The sequence below is a fragment of the Schistocerca piceifrons genome, chromosome X (assembly GCF_021461385.2).
Source record: "Schistocerca piceifrons isolate TAMUIC-IGC-003096 chromosome X, iqSchPice1.1, whole genome shotgun sequence".
NCBI classification, from domain to species: domain Eukaryota; kingdom Metazoa; phylum Arthropoda; class Insecta; order Orthoptera; family Acrididae; genus Schistocerca; species Schistocerca piceifrons.
The window spans coordinates 440,115,802-440,130,756 of NC_060149.1; the positions used below are offsets into that span (position 1 = coordinate 440,115,802).

Consider the following 14,955-nt stretch of genomic DNA (forward strand, 5'->3'; position numbering starts at 1 on the left):
ATCTCAAATATTGACTCAGGGCTTAACCAACTTAATTTTATTATCTGTTACATTTCTTTGGTTATCAGGGGTATAATGAGCTAATTATTTTGTCCAAACCTATTTAATTACAATATATCAGTAACTTCATATATTTTACCATTGTTCATTTGTAAACCTATACCCAGTTACTAACTTCTCGATAATGTAGATGAAAAAGCTATACAAATAAGTAAAGCATTCATGCAGTCAATGTCAAAAATATGTTAGCAACACCTGTACTAATTTAATTACAGAGTAATTAATATCCTTAGTAAAACCATTGTTTCTGAAATATAATCCCATATTTAGCAAATTTACCAGCTTAATTCAACAGAAATTATTAGTGTATCTGAAAGTCCTTGTAAAAATGAATCTCTATCCACTATTCAGTTATTCAGAAATGGAAATCTTTAATTGTAAATTGTGAAAATCTGGTTAACAACAACACATGACTTTAGTTTCAATTATTGCAAACTTATAAAAGAGCCATGTTGGAAACCATTTTAAGTTCAGGGTGTGGAGAGTTATGAAACCTGCAAGATCTACTCCATCAATGTGGGAAAATGTACCACAGATGAGTTAGTACAAGTAACAAGTCAGAAACTGTACTATATTTTATGTAAATTTCATGTCCAGGAGTTTGTTCAATGATTTATTGTCTGTTTTAATGATTAATTGGACAATGAATGTGTACAAATTAGTATAGACTGTGTAAAATTCAGCAGTGCTCACTGTGACAATAGGAGCACATTGTGAACTATGTTATTTCCAAATGATAATCACTGTGTGCATCATGCTTGTACCTGTTTGAATGTTGGAGCTGAATGACAGTGTTTTAAGACTACAATTTTGGGACTGTGTTAAATATTTGTTCATCACACTTGAACAGTTGTGAATAGTTACTTCAGTGTTACATTACTGTACTTGACAAAATTACAGGATAACATCTGAGCTTAGTGTTTGGCTGTCTATTTATCTGTACTGTAATTAAAGCAAATGAGACAGTAACTGGAAATAAACAGTAATTTATTCAACAGCTAAATGCAAGTAAAGTGTTTGGAATGCAAATTTCTGGTGTGGAATACATTATTAGTACTATATCATCCCCACAACCAACATTTCAGCCAGTTTCTAAGGAGGCTACAAACAGCTCAGCAATAACAAAATTGGTCCCTATCCATAAGCAAGTACAACAGCCAAATACACTATAGATGCCCATCTCAGCATGCTAAAACAGATGCATTCTCCCCATTCCCGATGGGTCCTAACCCACACTTTGACGAACAGGAGCCAATGTGTTTTGTTATCGATAAGAAACTACAGGATATTTCTGACAGATTTCCCATTACTAAGTCTGAGATTACTCAAGCCAAAGCAGAAGACCCACTCCTCAAACAGGTCCTGACCTTCATCACCAAGAGCTGGCCCAAATGCCTGCCCAATAATGCTGCTGCTGAGTTTCAAATGCTGCACTTGCTACAACATTAGCTACAAGCCATCAGAGGCAACCATCTCTGTTCAAAAGCTGAGGATGAGTGTTGGGTAGCAATTCCTACTTGTCTCTGTCCCTAAATCATGCAGCTGTTGCATGCAGACCACTGAGGAATGATGCTCATATAGGAATTTGCAAAGTGGCCCTTATAATGGCCAGGCATGTCTCAGGACATAGAATATGCTGTCCAAGGCTGCACTACTGATACCACCACCCAGGTAGCAATACTAGAGAAGTTTCTGCTTTGGCTGATGCTGTAGCAACTGTGGGAGAATGTCCACATGGGCTATGCAGACCCCTTCCTCACTTAAATATGACTAGTGGCCACTGACATGTTCTCAAAATTTCACTACATAGCTCACGCAAATACTGCATTGTCAGCCACAACTATCTATGCCCTAAAAAAAATATTTGACACAGAGGGTATTCCTACACCTTGGTCTCAACAAGGAACCACAATTTTAGTCCATTCACTTTATGCATTTTAGCAGAAACAATAGCATCCAACATGTTTTCTGCCCATTTTCATCTTGCCTCTATCAGCAAAGCTGAGAGCTTTGTTCACACATTCAAAACACAAATGATCAAAACTGTCACTCTTGCTGACAAGGAAGATGTGGCACTTGCATTTTTAACAGTCTAAAGGCTGATCACCAACTAAAATTTTACATTGACATCATCAGCACATGTTACTGGACCTCCCAATATGCAGTGGTAACCACTGTCAAGGCCCACACATATGGCTGGGTCCCAAAATGGGTACAAGATGTCATCACTGCCAATTGAACCACATGATGTTCAACATATAATCAAATGGTGTGCACCATGCAAACTAGCTCTACCCTTGTCTGCTGTCCACTGAGCCAGCAACAGCTCAGCCCCCACCAAATAATTATCCTAGTGTTACACCACTTGCGATGTCTTCCCATCACACCACCACCACGGTCATCTACAAGAACATTACTACAAATATGTGTGACACTCTGGACACACTGCCACCTACGGATGTGAAGATGGATGAGGAACCTCCAGTCTCCCCACCATCATCAAACATGGAGATGCAGCCTCCTCTGGTGGAACAAATAAACAAGACACCCACCTACACTTCCTCCTATCTGGCTTGTCATCTTTGTCACTGTCCCAGACATTTTCAGTCATATCAACCAACTCCAGGGAGAAGTGGGGGAGAGGACATGTATCTCACACAGGTAATGGCATTATTTCAGCCACATAAGATTTTGATATTAATGAGTCAAACAGGTTGTAGGGCACAGCAGCTCCCAGCAACTCACCTTGTGCTCCCGCCACTGTCATATCATTTGCTGAGTGAAGACTGTTGACAGCATCCTAGTGACATGCTACTGGAACCTGACTGTTCTCTACTGGGTCAGGCAATGGACTGCTACATGGGCTATTAATTTCTGTACTGATGATGAATTTGCAAGGGTTAATGGACCTTCTGGTGTTATTCTTCTACCATCTATTTGCTTGCTTATAATGATCCAGCTCATTTAGGTTTTATGGACTTTTAAGTTTATTTGTGGTTGTTTAATTGTGAGTTCACAAAAGTTGTGCATTTTGGTACGCAGGAACCGAAAATAGCTCTTCTGACACAATGGGACTCACAACAGTTCAGCTCCTAGGGTACATTGATGTAGATCCCATGGCACATTATATGCATTAGTGTCTCCTACAAGTAGGAAGGGATGGGAGAAATATGAGGAAAGCTCAGAGAGAGTTTCACTACCCTGAGCTTCATTGGATGGATAGTGTATGGAATGTGCACTCGTAGCAAATGGCTGAATAGCTGTTGAGAGCCCAATTGCAGGCTGTTAATGAAGGTACAAGCATATGAAATAAGTTCAGAGATATGTGAGTGGCTCAAAGACTTCTTAAGTAACAGAACCTAGTATGTTGTCCTTGGTGGTGAGTGTTCATCAGAGACGAGGGTATCGTCAGATGTGCCCCAGGGAATTATGATGGGACCACTGTTGATCTCTATATACATAAATTATTTTGCAGACAAGGTGGGCAGCTATCTGTGGTTGTTTAATGACGATGCTGTGGTGTATGGTAAGGTGTCAAGAAGATGCGAGATGACTTAGAAAAAATTTCTAGTTGGTGTGAGGAATGGCAGCTAGCTCTAAATGTGAAAAAATGTAAGTTAATGAGGACGAATAGGAAGAACAAACCTGTAATGTTCAGATAGAGCATTAGTGTACTGCTTGACACTGTCAAGTCTTTTAAATATCTGGGAATAACGTTGCAAAGTGATATGAAATGCAATGAGCGTGTTAGAACTATGGTAGAGAAGGCAAATGGTCGACTTCAATTTATTGGGAGAATTTTAGGAAAGAGTGGTTCACCCATAAAGAAGGCCAAGTATGGGATGCTGGTGCAACCTGTTCTTGAGTAATGCTTCAGTGTTTGGTATCTATACCAGGTCAGAGTGAAGGAAGACATTGAAGTGATTCAGAGGCAGGCTGCTAGATTTCTTACCGGTAGGTTTTAACAACACGTAAGTGTTATGAAGATGCTTTGGGAACTTAAATGGGAATCCCTGGATGGAAGACTACATTATTTTTTAGTTGTAGAGCTGTAGGAGGTGTGATGCCGTACTTTTGGAATAAATTACACTTTACAGTTGTAACTGAACTGGACCTATGGAATGGAGACCGCAAAACACATTTTTTTGCTGTGTTATCACCATCTTAACTGAATGAATGCTGGGTAATGAATGAGCAAGTGAGAAAGCTGCATCATGGAGACATTTATCAGCAACCACATAACCAGTAACTTACAACTAGCAACAAGATAAAATTCGAATTTTTATCTATAACTTAAAGTTCACTTCATTGAGGTAAAAGATATGGTCTTGTGAAATTGGATGAATGAAATTACTTAACAGAGTATTTCATAAAACAAAGACTATCAAATTTCTTAATTTATACCACTAACCTTCACATGTGCATAAGAAGTTATCCCAATAACTGTGAGCAAAATACCAACACCCTGATTAATATGAAGAGGATCTTCAAACAACAGTACACCACCTAGCATGGTGACACAAAATTTAAGGTGTCCAACCATGTTGTATCTAAATTTGATGGTTAAGTTTTTATTGACACAATAGTAAAACTGAATAGTATTCAATTTAAAACACTTTCATAAATGTGCATTATTTAAACTTGCGAACAACATTGTTAATGAAGATTTAAAAAGAAGTGTCAAGCCTAAAAATGAACAGATAAAAAGTGCACTTATAAAACAAGCAACAGTAGTAATTCAGTTGAATAATCAACAAAGCTCTAGAAAAGTAGCATAATAAGTAAGAGAGGCTACATAGATGTACATGAAAAACAGTTTAATACTTCCATATAATTGATAAAACTACAGACTTTCCAACATTTAACATAAAATGTTAGGTCACGCAATAACTAGATGAGTCACAAAGGAATACTACCTGGAAGATTAAAAAATGAACATAACATGATAAATAAAAGCATTTTCAGAATAAAAAGTAAAACTGAACTGAAGAAATTGTTCAAATCACAAATCAAAAGCCTTGTTTGTGAGTATTAAATCTCAGGTGACACAACTCCCAGTACTATCAATGGCAACCTGTAAAGAAGGGCTCAGAGTATGCCTAGCATTCAGTAAAATAAGTTCCTTTTAATTGATTGAACAGGGGAAGATATGAAGGTAAATGAATCACTTAAAATCCAGACAAAGCTAGCTAGTTAGCTATGTATTCCATACATCATTTGCATAATTTCCATCAAAACTACATAGAATGAATATATTTTCATAAAATAGTGCCCCACAGCTCATAAATATTTGAAGCACAATGTAATTACCACAAAGAGATGCCGATAAAATTTCTTTATTTAACAACAAATTTTGCCCACAGACCATCAGGTTCAAAAAAGCATTTACGTCATCATATTACACATAATAAAATCATTGGTGTCAGATAATAAAATACATGAATTCATCACTGTTGTCACATAGTAATATAAATTACATTGTCAAAAGTACATTGAATGCCTCCATTCCTAGCACTAATGCTGACTGTTGGAGTAGCATGAAGAAGTCCACTGTCTGTCACAGTTTATGATTGATGATGTGATTTGTAATACTATGTGACAACAGTGACAAATTCATGGATTTTATCATCTGATGACACTGATTTTATACTGCCTAATATGATGCTGTAAATATTTTTATGAACCTGATGATAGTCTGTAGACTGAAACTGGTTGATAAATAAAGAAATTTTATCAGCCGCTCTTGGCAGGTAATCATGGCGTTCTTCAAATATGTAGAATGAGTCAGTTTATAGACTATATGTAAATTTTGTGTTTTTGTATTGTTGCATCCTTAAAAATCAAACTTTTTACATATAAACAAATTACTCTTCATACTAAGAATGACTCAAGAGCTGAATTCTTTGCTTTAGCTAGTATTATTAGTCTTTAAAAGGGCTCGTTTGGACTGTGGGCTAATATTTGATTCAGACACCACCAATGTGAGCTACATCACTCAAGTGACCTGGCAAAATTACTAATAAGACAGCAAAATTGGTCCTACCCTATTAAAAAAAATTAAGTAATATCAATCCAAAATATTACTTGCTGCATGCCAGGAATTACATAATGAGTCTTGTGATCACTTTTATCATCTTGGAACCACACAAATTTTATGATGTTTAAGTCATGCACCACATGAGATTCTTCACCTTGACTCAGAAAATCTCCAAGGAATGAAAGTTAGACACCTTTGCAGGTCAGTCAAAGGTGTCAACTACATAAGATCACAAAATCAAGCCACAACTGTTTGCTGATGTGGATAGGTAAGCTATTGTTCTGAAAATGGGTATTATAACCTTATACTTGGTAACATTATGTGCTCCAAGTTAGAAAGATGCTGATTGTTACTGAAGGCTGATGTTAATATGATGAAGCACTGAAGCTCCCATACATTATATCCAGTGTAACACAAGATTTAAATCTAGCAACTTCTTGTGAAAACAGAGACAAAAGTGAGTTTAATAAGGTTCTCTTAGGTTCCTGCACAGAGATTTTTCTGCATAAAATGAAGAGACTGTGAATCAATTAATTATGAGTTCTCCTGTGTGGTTTCAATTATTAGAATGTCATTCTATTCTGCTTCAATATACCACAAACTACTTCAAGGAAACCTCAGTCACAATGTTTCACACAACTATTTATTCAACCTCTCTATTGTTCAAGATTATGTATTATAGAACCTTCACTTCAATGTGCTGAACAGCCACTTATTGTGAGTCCTATAAGTTCTTCCATGTCATGGAATTTTTCCATGGCCTCAGTTAACCGCAAAGTTTGGTATCAGTACATCCTTCCTGTCCATGTAACAGTTCATAGGTGCCACAATCACAGTAACTTACTGGGGGATATCACTCGAATATATGGCTGTGCCTCAACAAGTATGAAATCTGGCAATGATCTACACTATGTGATCAAAAGTATCTGGACACCTGGCTGAAAATGACTTACAAGTTCACGGCACCCTCCATTGGTAATGCTTGAATTCAATATGGTATCGGCCCACCCTTAGCCTTTACGACAGTTTCCACTCTCGCAGGCATACATTCAGTCAGGTGCTGGAAGGTTTCTTGGGGAATTGCAGCCCATTCTTCATGGAGTACTGCACTGAGGAGAGGTATCGATACTGGTCAATGAGGCCTGACATGAAGTCGGCGTTCCAAAACATCCCAAAGGTGTTCTATAGGATTCACATCAGGACTCTGTGCAGGCCAGTCCATTAGGGATGTTACTGACATGAACCACTCAGCCACAAGCCACACATTATGAACAGGTGCTAGATTGTGTTGAAAGATGCAGTCACCATCTACAAATTGCTCCTCAACAGTGGGAAGCAAGAACATACTTAAAACATCAATGTAGGCCTGTGCTGTGATGGTGCCACACAAAGCAAGGGTTGCAAGCCCCCTCCATGAAAAACATAACAACACCATAACACCACCACCTCTGAATTTTACTGTTGGCATTACACACACTGGAAGATTATGTTCACCGGTCATTCGCCATACCCACACCCTCCCATCAGGTCGCCACACTGTGTACCGTAATTCATCACTCCACACACTATTTTTTCCGCCATTCAATCATCCGGTGTTTATTCTGCTTACACCAAGCAAAGTGTCATTTGACATTTACCGGCCTGATGTGTGGATTATGAGCAGCCGCTTGACCATGAAATCCAATTTTTCTCACCTCCCACCTAACTGTCATATTACTTGCAGTGGATCCTGATGCATTTTGGAATTCCTGTGTGATGGTCTGGATAGATGTCTGCCTATTACACATTATGACCCTCTTCAACTGTCGGCAGTCTCTGTCAGTCAACAAATGAGGTCAGCCAGTATGCTGTTGTGCTGTAAGTACCACTTCACTAGCACATCGGGAACAGTGGACCCAGGGATGTTTAGGAGTGTGGAAATCTCACATACAGATGTATGACACAAGTGACACCCAATCACCTGACCACATTCGAAGTCTGTGAGTTCTGCCGAGTGCCCCATTATGCTGTCTCATGATGCTTAAGGACTACTGAAGTCACTGATATGGAGTACCTTGCAGTAGGTGGCAGCACAATGCACCTAATATGAAAAACTTATGTTTCGGGGGTGTCTGGCCACTTTTGATCACATAATGTAGTTGGTCATGGCCCAAAACATTTCATGTAGTGATTGTTTACTTGAGAAGCCTTTAAAACTGAACTGTGAACTTTGTGTAAATATTTATGTCAGTATACACCTAAACAGCACTGTAATGTTTACGGAACCAGTATAATAGCTGCTGATTTCAACACAGATTTAGCTAGTGAAGTCAACAGCTCAACAAAAGTGAGGGCATGTGACAATGTAGATGGAGATCCATCCATTGGAGGGAGATATTAAGCTTGGTAGCCCTCTTGGTGCTCTTTGACAGGAGTAGGCTACATGCCAGCACCTGGTTTCACTCTCTCCTTTCTCCCATCATCTCCAACATGAACATGACACTACACACACACCAGTTACAGTCATGAACACTTAAAAGATGCACTTACATACACAGCTCTCATATTTCATGAAGCAAAAGGCACCTGCTGGTGCAAAGAATAGGAAAAACCTTTCCAATTAGGCTGCTGAACCTCCCCTTCTGGGTCTCCTAGCCATTCATGCCACATGACTTTACTAGTTATCTAATATGTATTTTATTATTTTTTTCCAGTAACTTAATTTAAATGTTGATTATGGTTGATATAAAAATAATTGTATTTTAACAGTGGTCAGTTCCATGTACAAGGTAACACTGCCTATGAATAGAGCACCAAAAGATGTTTCTATCAAGCAGGCCAACATTATTGTTTAACAATATATAACAGCATTTCATTATCATTTAACACAAGCACACATATATAAGAATACTGTCTTATTTATTTACGATAAAACTATTTTTTTATTCTTATTGTAAATGGTCTGAGTCAGACCAAATGTTAACAACATCACAGGTGGTCAAGGTAAGTAAAATCAAGTCCTTAGGTCTTAAGAATAGATTATATTTTGGTGGCAATGGCCATCAGCCAATGAGAATCAGGCAATGGTAGAATGCTACTGGAGCACAGAGCTGAACAGTGTACTGGAGAATGACACTTAGGTCTGAGAGCTGGAAGAGGGCAGACCTGCCTGAGGTAAATTGTGATATTCACTCATGAAGATGATAGATTTTGAACTGTAAATGGCCATTTGAGTATTCTGACTTTCAAGGATACTTTAACTTTCATGAGTTCTAAATGTGTTCCAGTTCTAAACTTTGATTTTTTATTTCAGTCACATTACCGAATTAGGACTGGACAGAGTATAGTTTTTTTCGTGCCATAAGTTTATGTAAACACAATCAACAATGTAACACAGATATCGGCTTAATTTTTTTAGGAACTCTTCGACAGAATAGAAGGAGTGACCCATGAGAAAACTCTTCAGCTTCAATTTGAAAGCATGTGGATTAATACTAAGATTTTTGAATTCTTGTTGTAGCTTATTGAAAATGGATGCAGCAATACACTGCACACCTTTCTGCACAAGAGTCAAGGAAGTGCGATCCAAATGCAGAGTGGAATTGTGCCTTGTATTAACTGAGTGAAAGCTGCTAATTCTTGGGAATAAGCTGATATTGTTAACAAGAAATGACAGTAAAGAATAAATATATTGAGAGGCCAATATCAGTATAACCAGACTAGTGAAGTGGGGTTGACAAGAGGTTTGTGAACTTACACCACTTATTGCCCAAACTGCCTGTTTCTGAGCCAAAATTATCCTTTGAGAATGGGAAGAGTTACTCAAAAATGTAACACATGCAACATAAGCGAATGAAAATAAGCAAGGTGGACCATCTTTCATGTTGAACTATCATTTACTTCAGATACCATTCAAATAGTAAAAATGGTAGAATTAAGTCTTTGAACAAGATCCTGAATGTGGGCTTTCCATGATAGTTTACTATCCATCTGAACACCAAGAAATTTGATCTGCTGAGTTTCACTAATCATATGTCCACTCTGTGAAATTAAATGTTGGGTTTTGTTGAATTGTGTGTCAGGAAATGTAAAAATTGAGTCTTACTGTGATTTAGCATTAATTTCTTTTCTACAAGCCATGAACTACACTATCTGAAACAGTGCCAGTGTTGCACACAACATCCTTTGCTAGTGTCATCAGCAAACAGAAATATTTTAGAATCACCTGTAATACTAGAGGGCATATCATTTATGTCAATAAGGAACAGGAGAGGCCCCAGCACTGATACCTGGGGCACTCCACATTTGATAGTGCCCCACTTAGACCCCACATCATAGCCAGCCACTAGCTCCAAAAGCTTACACGTTGCTGTCTGTTGCAAGTAAGAGGTGAACCAAATATGAGCTACTCCCCATACTTCATAATGGTCCAACTTCTGGAGCTGTATTTTGTGATCAACACAATAAACTGCTTTAGATAAATAAAAAAGATGCCTAGCTTTCAAAACCTTTTGTTTAATCCATTCATTACCACACAGAGAAAGGAAAATATGGCATTTTTACTTGTTAAACCACTTCTAAAACCGAACAGTATGTTTGATAGCAAATTATGTGAAAAAAAGATCAATTATCCTTACATACACAGTCTTGGAGTGGCCACGTGGCTTGAGACACCATGTCACAGATTGCGTGGCCCCTCCCATCAGAGGTTCGAGTCCTCCCTTGAGCAAGCAAGCATGGCGTGTGTGTGTGTGTGTGTGTGTGTGTGTGTGTGTGTGTGTGTGTGTGTGTGTGTGTGTGTGCGCGCGCGCGCTGAGTACTTTAATTGTTCAGGAAACTGGCCATTTTAAAGGAAAAATTACAAATATGGTTAAATACAGGGCTAACATGTGCAGCACAGTACTTAAATATTCTGCTAGGTATTCCATCTTATCAAAGAGAGTCCTTAGTCTTCAGTGATTTAATTATTGACTCAATTTCCCCCTTGTCTGTATCACAGAGGAGTATTTCAGACATCAATCTCAGAAAGGCATTTGCCAAGGAAGTTATATGATTCCCTGCAAAAACTAAATTTTTGTTTAATTCACCAGCAATGCTCAGAAAATGACTGTTAAATACTGTACATATATCTGACTTATCAGTAACAGAGATATTTTTACTATATACTGACTTTACATTGTCGACCTTGTGCTGCTGGCCAGACACTTCCCTCATGACTGACAATATGGTTTTAACTTTATCCTGTGAATTAGCTATTCTATTTCCATACCACATGCTCTTTGCCTTCTTCATAACATTTTTAAGCACCTTATAATACTGTTTGTGATGGGCTTCTGTAGCTCAATTGTGGCTACTCGTAACATTGTTATATAATCCCCACTTTGTTCTACATGATACTCTTATCCCACTAGTCAGCCACACAGGCTGCCTTTTACTGCTAGTACACTCTTTAGAATGTTCTAATGGAAAGAAATTTTCAAACAGTGTGAGAAATGTGTTAAGGAAAGCATTATATTTGTCATCTATTTTATTGGCATTATAAGTGTCCTGCCACTCTTGTTCCTCAACGAGGTTTAAAAATACTCTCTATTGCCATTGGATTAGCTTTCCTTCATAGTTTGTAGTTATATATAACAGTTGTTTGAGTACTAAAACCTTTTAGTGTTAAGGTTTTGTGCATCATGGCCTGAAAGGTCACTCACCCTTTTCCTAACAGAATGTACAACTAGTAACAAATAATGAATAAAAATATTGTCTACAGCTGTGCCACTGTTCCCCTGCACCTTGGTTGGGAAAAACACAGTTTGCATCAGATCATATGAATTTAGGAGATCTTCCAACATCCTTTTTATTGCACAGTCACATACAAAATTAATATTGAAGTCACCACAAATAACTAACTTTTGGTACTTCCTATAAAATGAATCAACAACCCTCTCTACCTTGAGCAGAAATGCCCTGAAGTCAGAGTTAGGGGACCTATACACAACAACACTTAGAAGTTTAGTTTCACTGAATTCAACTGCCCCTCCACAACAATCAAATAACTGTTCAGTGAACTGCCGAGATACATCTATGGACTCAAATGGAATACTGTTTTCTATATGCATGGCTACTCTCCCACTCCACAAAGAGCTCCTTGAAAAACAGCCAGATAATCTGTATCCTGGTGAAGGAAGTCTCTGAACTGTCGAATTATTTAAGTGGGGTAACTCAAACCATATGTCTTGAATACCAAAACTTCAAAAAACCATCACTAGAAATGTGCAAAATGTAAAGTGAAGCAAATCATATCACACACTACTAAAAAACCTAAGTATATTACATGATCCCCTCACTGTACATCAATGAATGGATTGTCGTTATACATGGTAACCTGATTTATTTGTAGCGAATCAATTTCAACATAATTACAACACCTGAAATCAAAATAATTTTATACTGCCCACCCAGAAATTAAAATTTTATGTTCAAACTCTGCAGTATAAGGTATGAAAATTTATAACAAAATAAAAGAAAAAGAATTGCTCAATATTAATATACTATCACTGAAAAAATCTTACATGACAAACTGGTGATGAAACATTACCATTCAGTTGAAGAATTCATGACAGACAACCTAAAAATTTGAGCAGGACAGAACACATACTTAGGATTAAAGCTTGTTATTAAAAAAAATCATCAGTTGTGTACCAATTATGTGTCCAGTACAGTATATTATATTAACGACATTTTAAGAAAAACTGTAAACCAATTTTTGTGTTTTGACGAGTCTCCTGCACATTAACTCAGTTCTAGTCTATTCTGTTCCAAACTAATATGGGTTTTATAGACTTAATCTTAATTTTTAAGATCAATTTCTTGAAATACTTGCATTAACTAAGAGAATATGCATTGCAACTTTCATACTGTACAGAGAATTTTGAGATTTCATTGCAGCGTAAAACTTTGAGTGAAAAAAGACTTCTCCATTCCCAAAAGTGTGAAACAAATTTTCCCATCTTGGCCTTGACCATGGGCATTCTCCTGCTGAACTATAACAATCATTCTAGCATTCAGGCATATGGATTTTCACGAACAACTATGCCACACTGCATATTGCAATATAATTTAAATGCATTCATTGTAAGTGGTTCTCTTTCATTAATACTGGATAATGAGAATATTACTGTACCATCATACTGTACCATCACTGCATGTCCACATATGTGCAAGTTGTATCTAGATCACAAATGAGTCACTGGAATACGACTGAAGAAAATTTAATTTTCATTTTGAATGTTACAATGTCCTAGTCTGGTACTATTAGTTATAGTTACCAACCACTGATTCCCTCCTCCACCTCTCCCTCCAAATGGCTACCACTTGCTCCAAGTGAAATTCTTGCAGAGTATGTAACTGCACTGAATGAATCATCTTACCAGTTGTTCAGAGAAAGTATTTATACTATTTTGTGTTTTAATACCATAGTGGACATGTGTGTGAAAGCAGACTCCCAATAATATTATGTGGCATACAACAGTAAACACAATGAAACATGCAAAGTGAATGAATACAATTACATAAGCAATGCTGACAGAGGGATGTCACAACAGTGGGTCCCCATATCTGAGTATGTGACCATGAGACAGTCAGTTGTGGCTGATATGGGGCTGGAAAGTATTAGTGGCAGAGGACCCTTTCATGGCTCTTAACATGCCATTCCTCATTCCAAGCCTTCAAAAGCTGAAGACATAGTGTTGATTGCAAGGTGGACCCTTATATCTCCATCTCCAGCATTTATGTCTTTGTAGTTTCCTTTGCTTTGCGAACTGATCAGAAAACTTGTTTCCAGAAATACCTATGTGACTTGGGAATACAACTGAGCTCCAAGTACTATGGAAGTCAATAAGAGTACATTCTATGACTGAAACAAACAGGTTCTTAGAACTAAATTGGTTTATATCCTGTAGACTGCTTAGAGTGTCACTGCAGGTTAGTAATTGTTCATGATGCTGTAAGAATGTCATAATGCCGTTTGGTGTCATAGGCTTTTGTAAGCTAAAAAAGACAGGAATGATGCATTGGCAACAGTTAAAAGCCATCCTTATAGCTGCCTCCAGGTGTATTAAGTGGTTAGTTGTGGCCTGGTCCTCTTGAAATCCACACTTTGAAATGGAAAAAAGAGCCCTCATCTCAGGAGAACACAAGCACCAGTTCATCATTTGTCTGAGCAACTTACACAGAACATTAGTGAGGCTGGTTGTTCCAAAATTATCCATCTCATATGAGTTTTTACCCAATTACATGACTGGAACAATCATACTATCCCTCCTTTAGGTCTGGGAAATTGTTCTCACATCAAATACAATTAAAATCTGCAGTGATGTGGTGCAAGTAATCCATGGATAGGGGTTGTAGTATTTGACTGGGGATTCTATCAGGCTCTGATGGTGTGCTGTAGCCAAGGGCCAATGTGCTGAGGAGTTCACTGAAAGGAGTATTACATAGTTCCAGACATTGTGTAGTGAAGGACGGGGCTGTTATCCTCTGCCTGATTTTTATTTACATGGAAGGCAAAGAGGCAATTGTCAGATGCAGCTATTGGAGTGAAGAGTGCTGCAGAGTTGTTTGCAATAACGGTATGGTTGGTACAAACCAAGAACACTGGTTGCTAGCTGGCTGCCATAGATGCAATGTAACTTCGCTCATATTTGTGAAGAGCCATTGGTCCCTATGGTAGTGACATATCTTTCCCAATGTTCCTTCTTCTGTTGTTTTGTGAGAAAGGGTGCTCGAGCATGGTGCTCTTTTAAGGCAATAATGTTTTCTACTGACAGGTGATGCTTATGTCATTGGAGTACCCAACTGAGATCACTGATTGCCTTGGCAGTTTTTTG

General features: G+C 37.9%; 1 protein-coding gene across 1 annotated transcript in view; it reads right to left on the minus strand.

The window, feature by feature from the left end:
* The window catches only part of LOC124722406 (solute carrier family 35 member E3-like), a 168,483-nt gene that overhangs the window by 67,480 nt on the left and 86,048 nt on the right, over window positions 1-14,955 (minus strand). Inside the window, exon 5 of the mRNA XM_047247574.1 lies at window positions 4,472-4,610. Within this exon, the coding sequence (XP_047103530.1) occupies window positions 4,472-4,610 (139 nt within the window). The remainder of the gene's footprint in view (window positions 1-4,471; window positions 4,611-14,955) is intronic.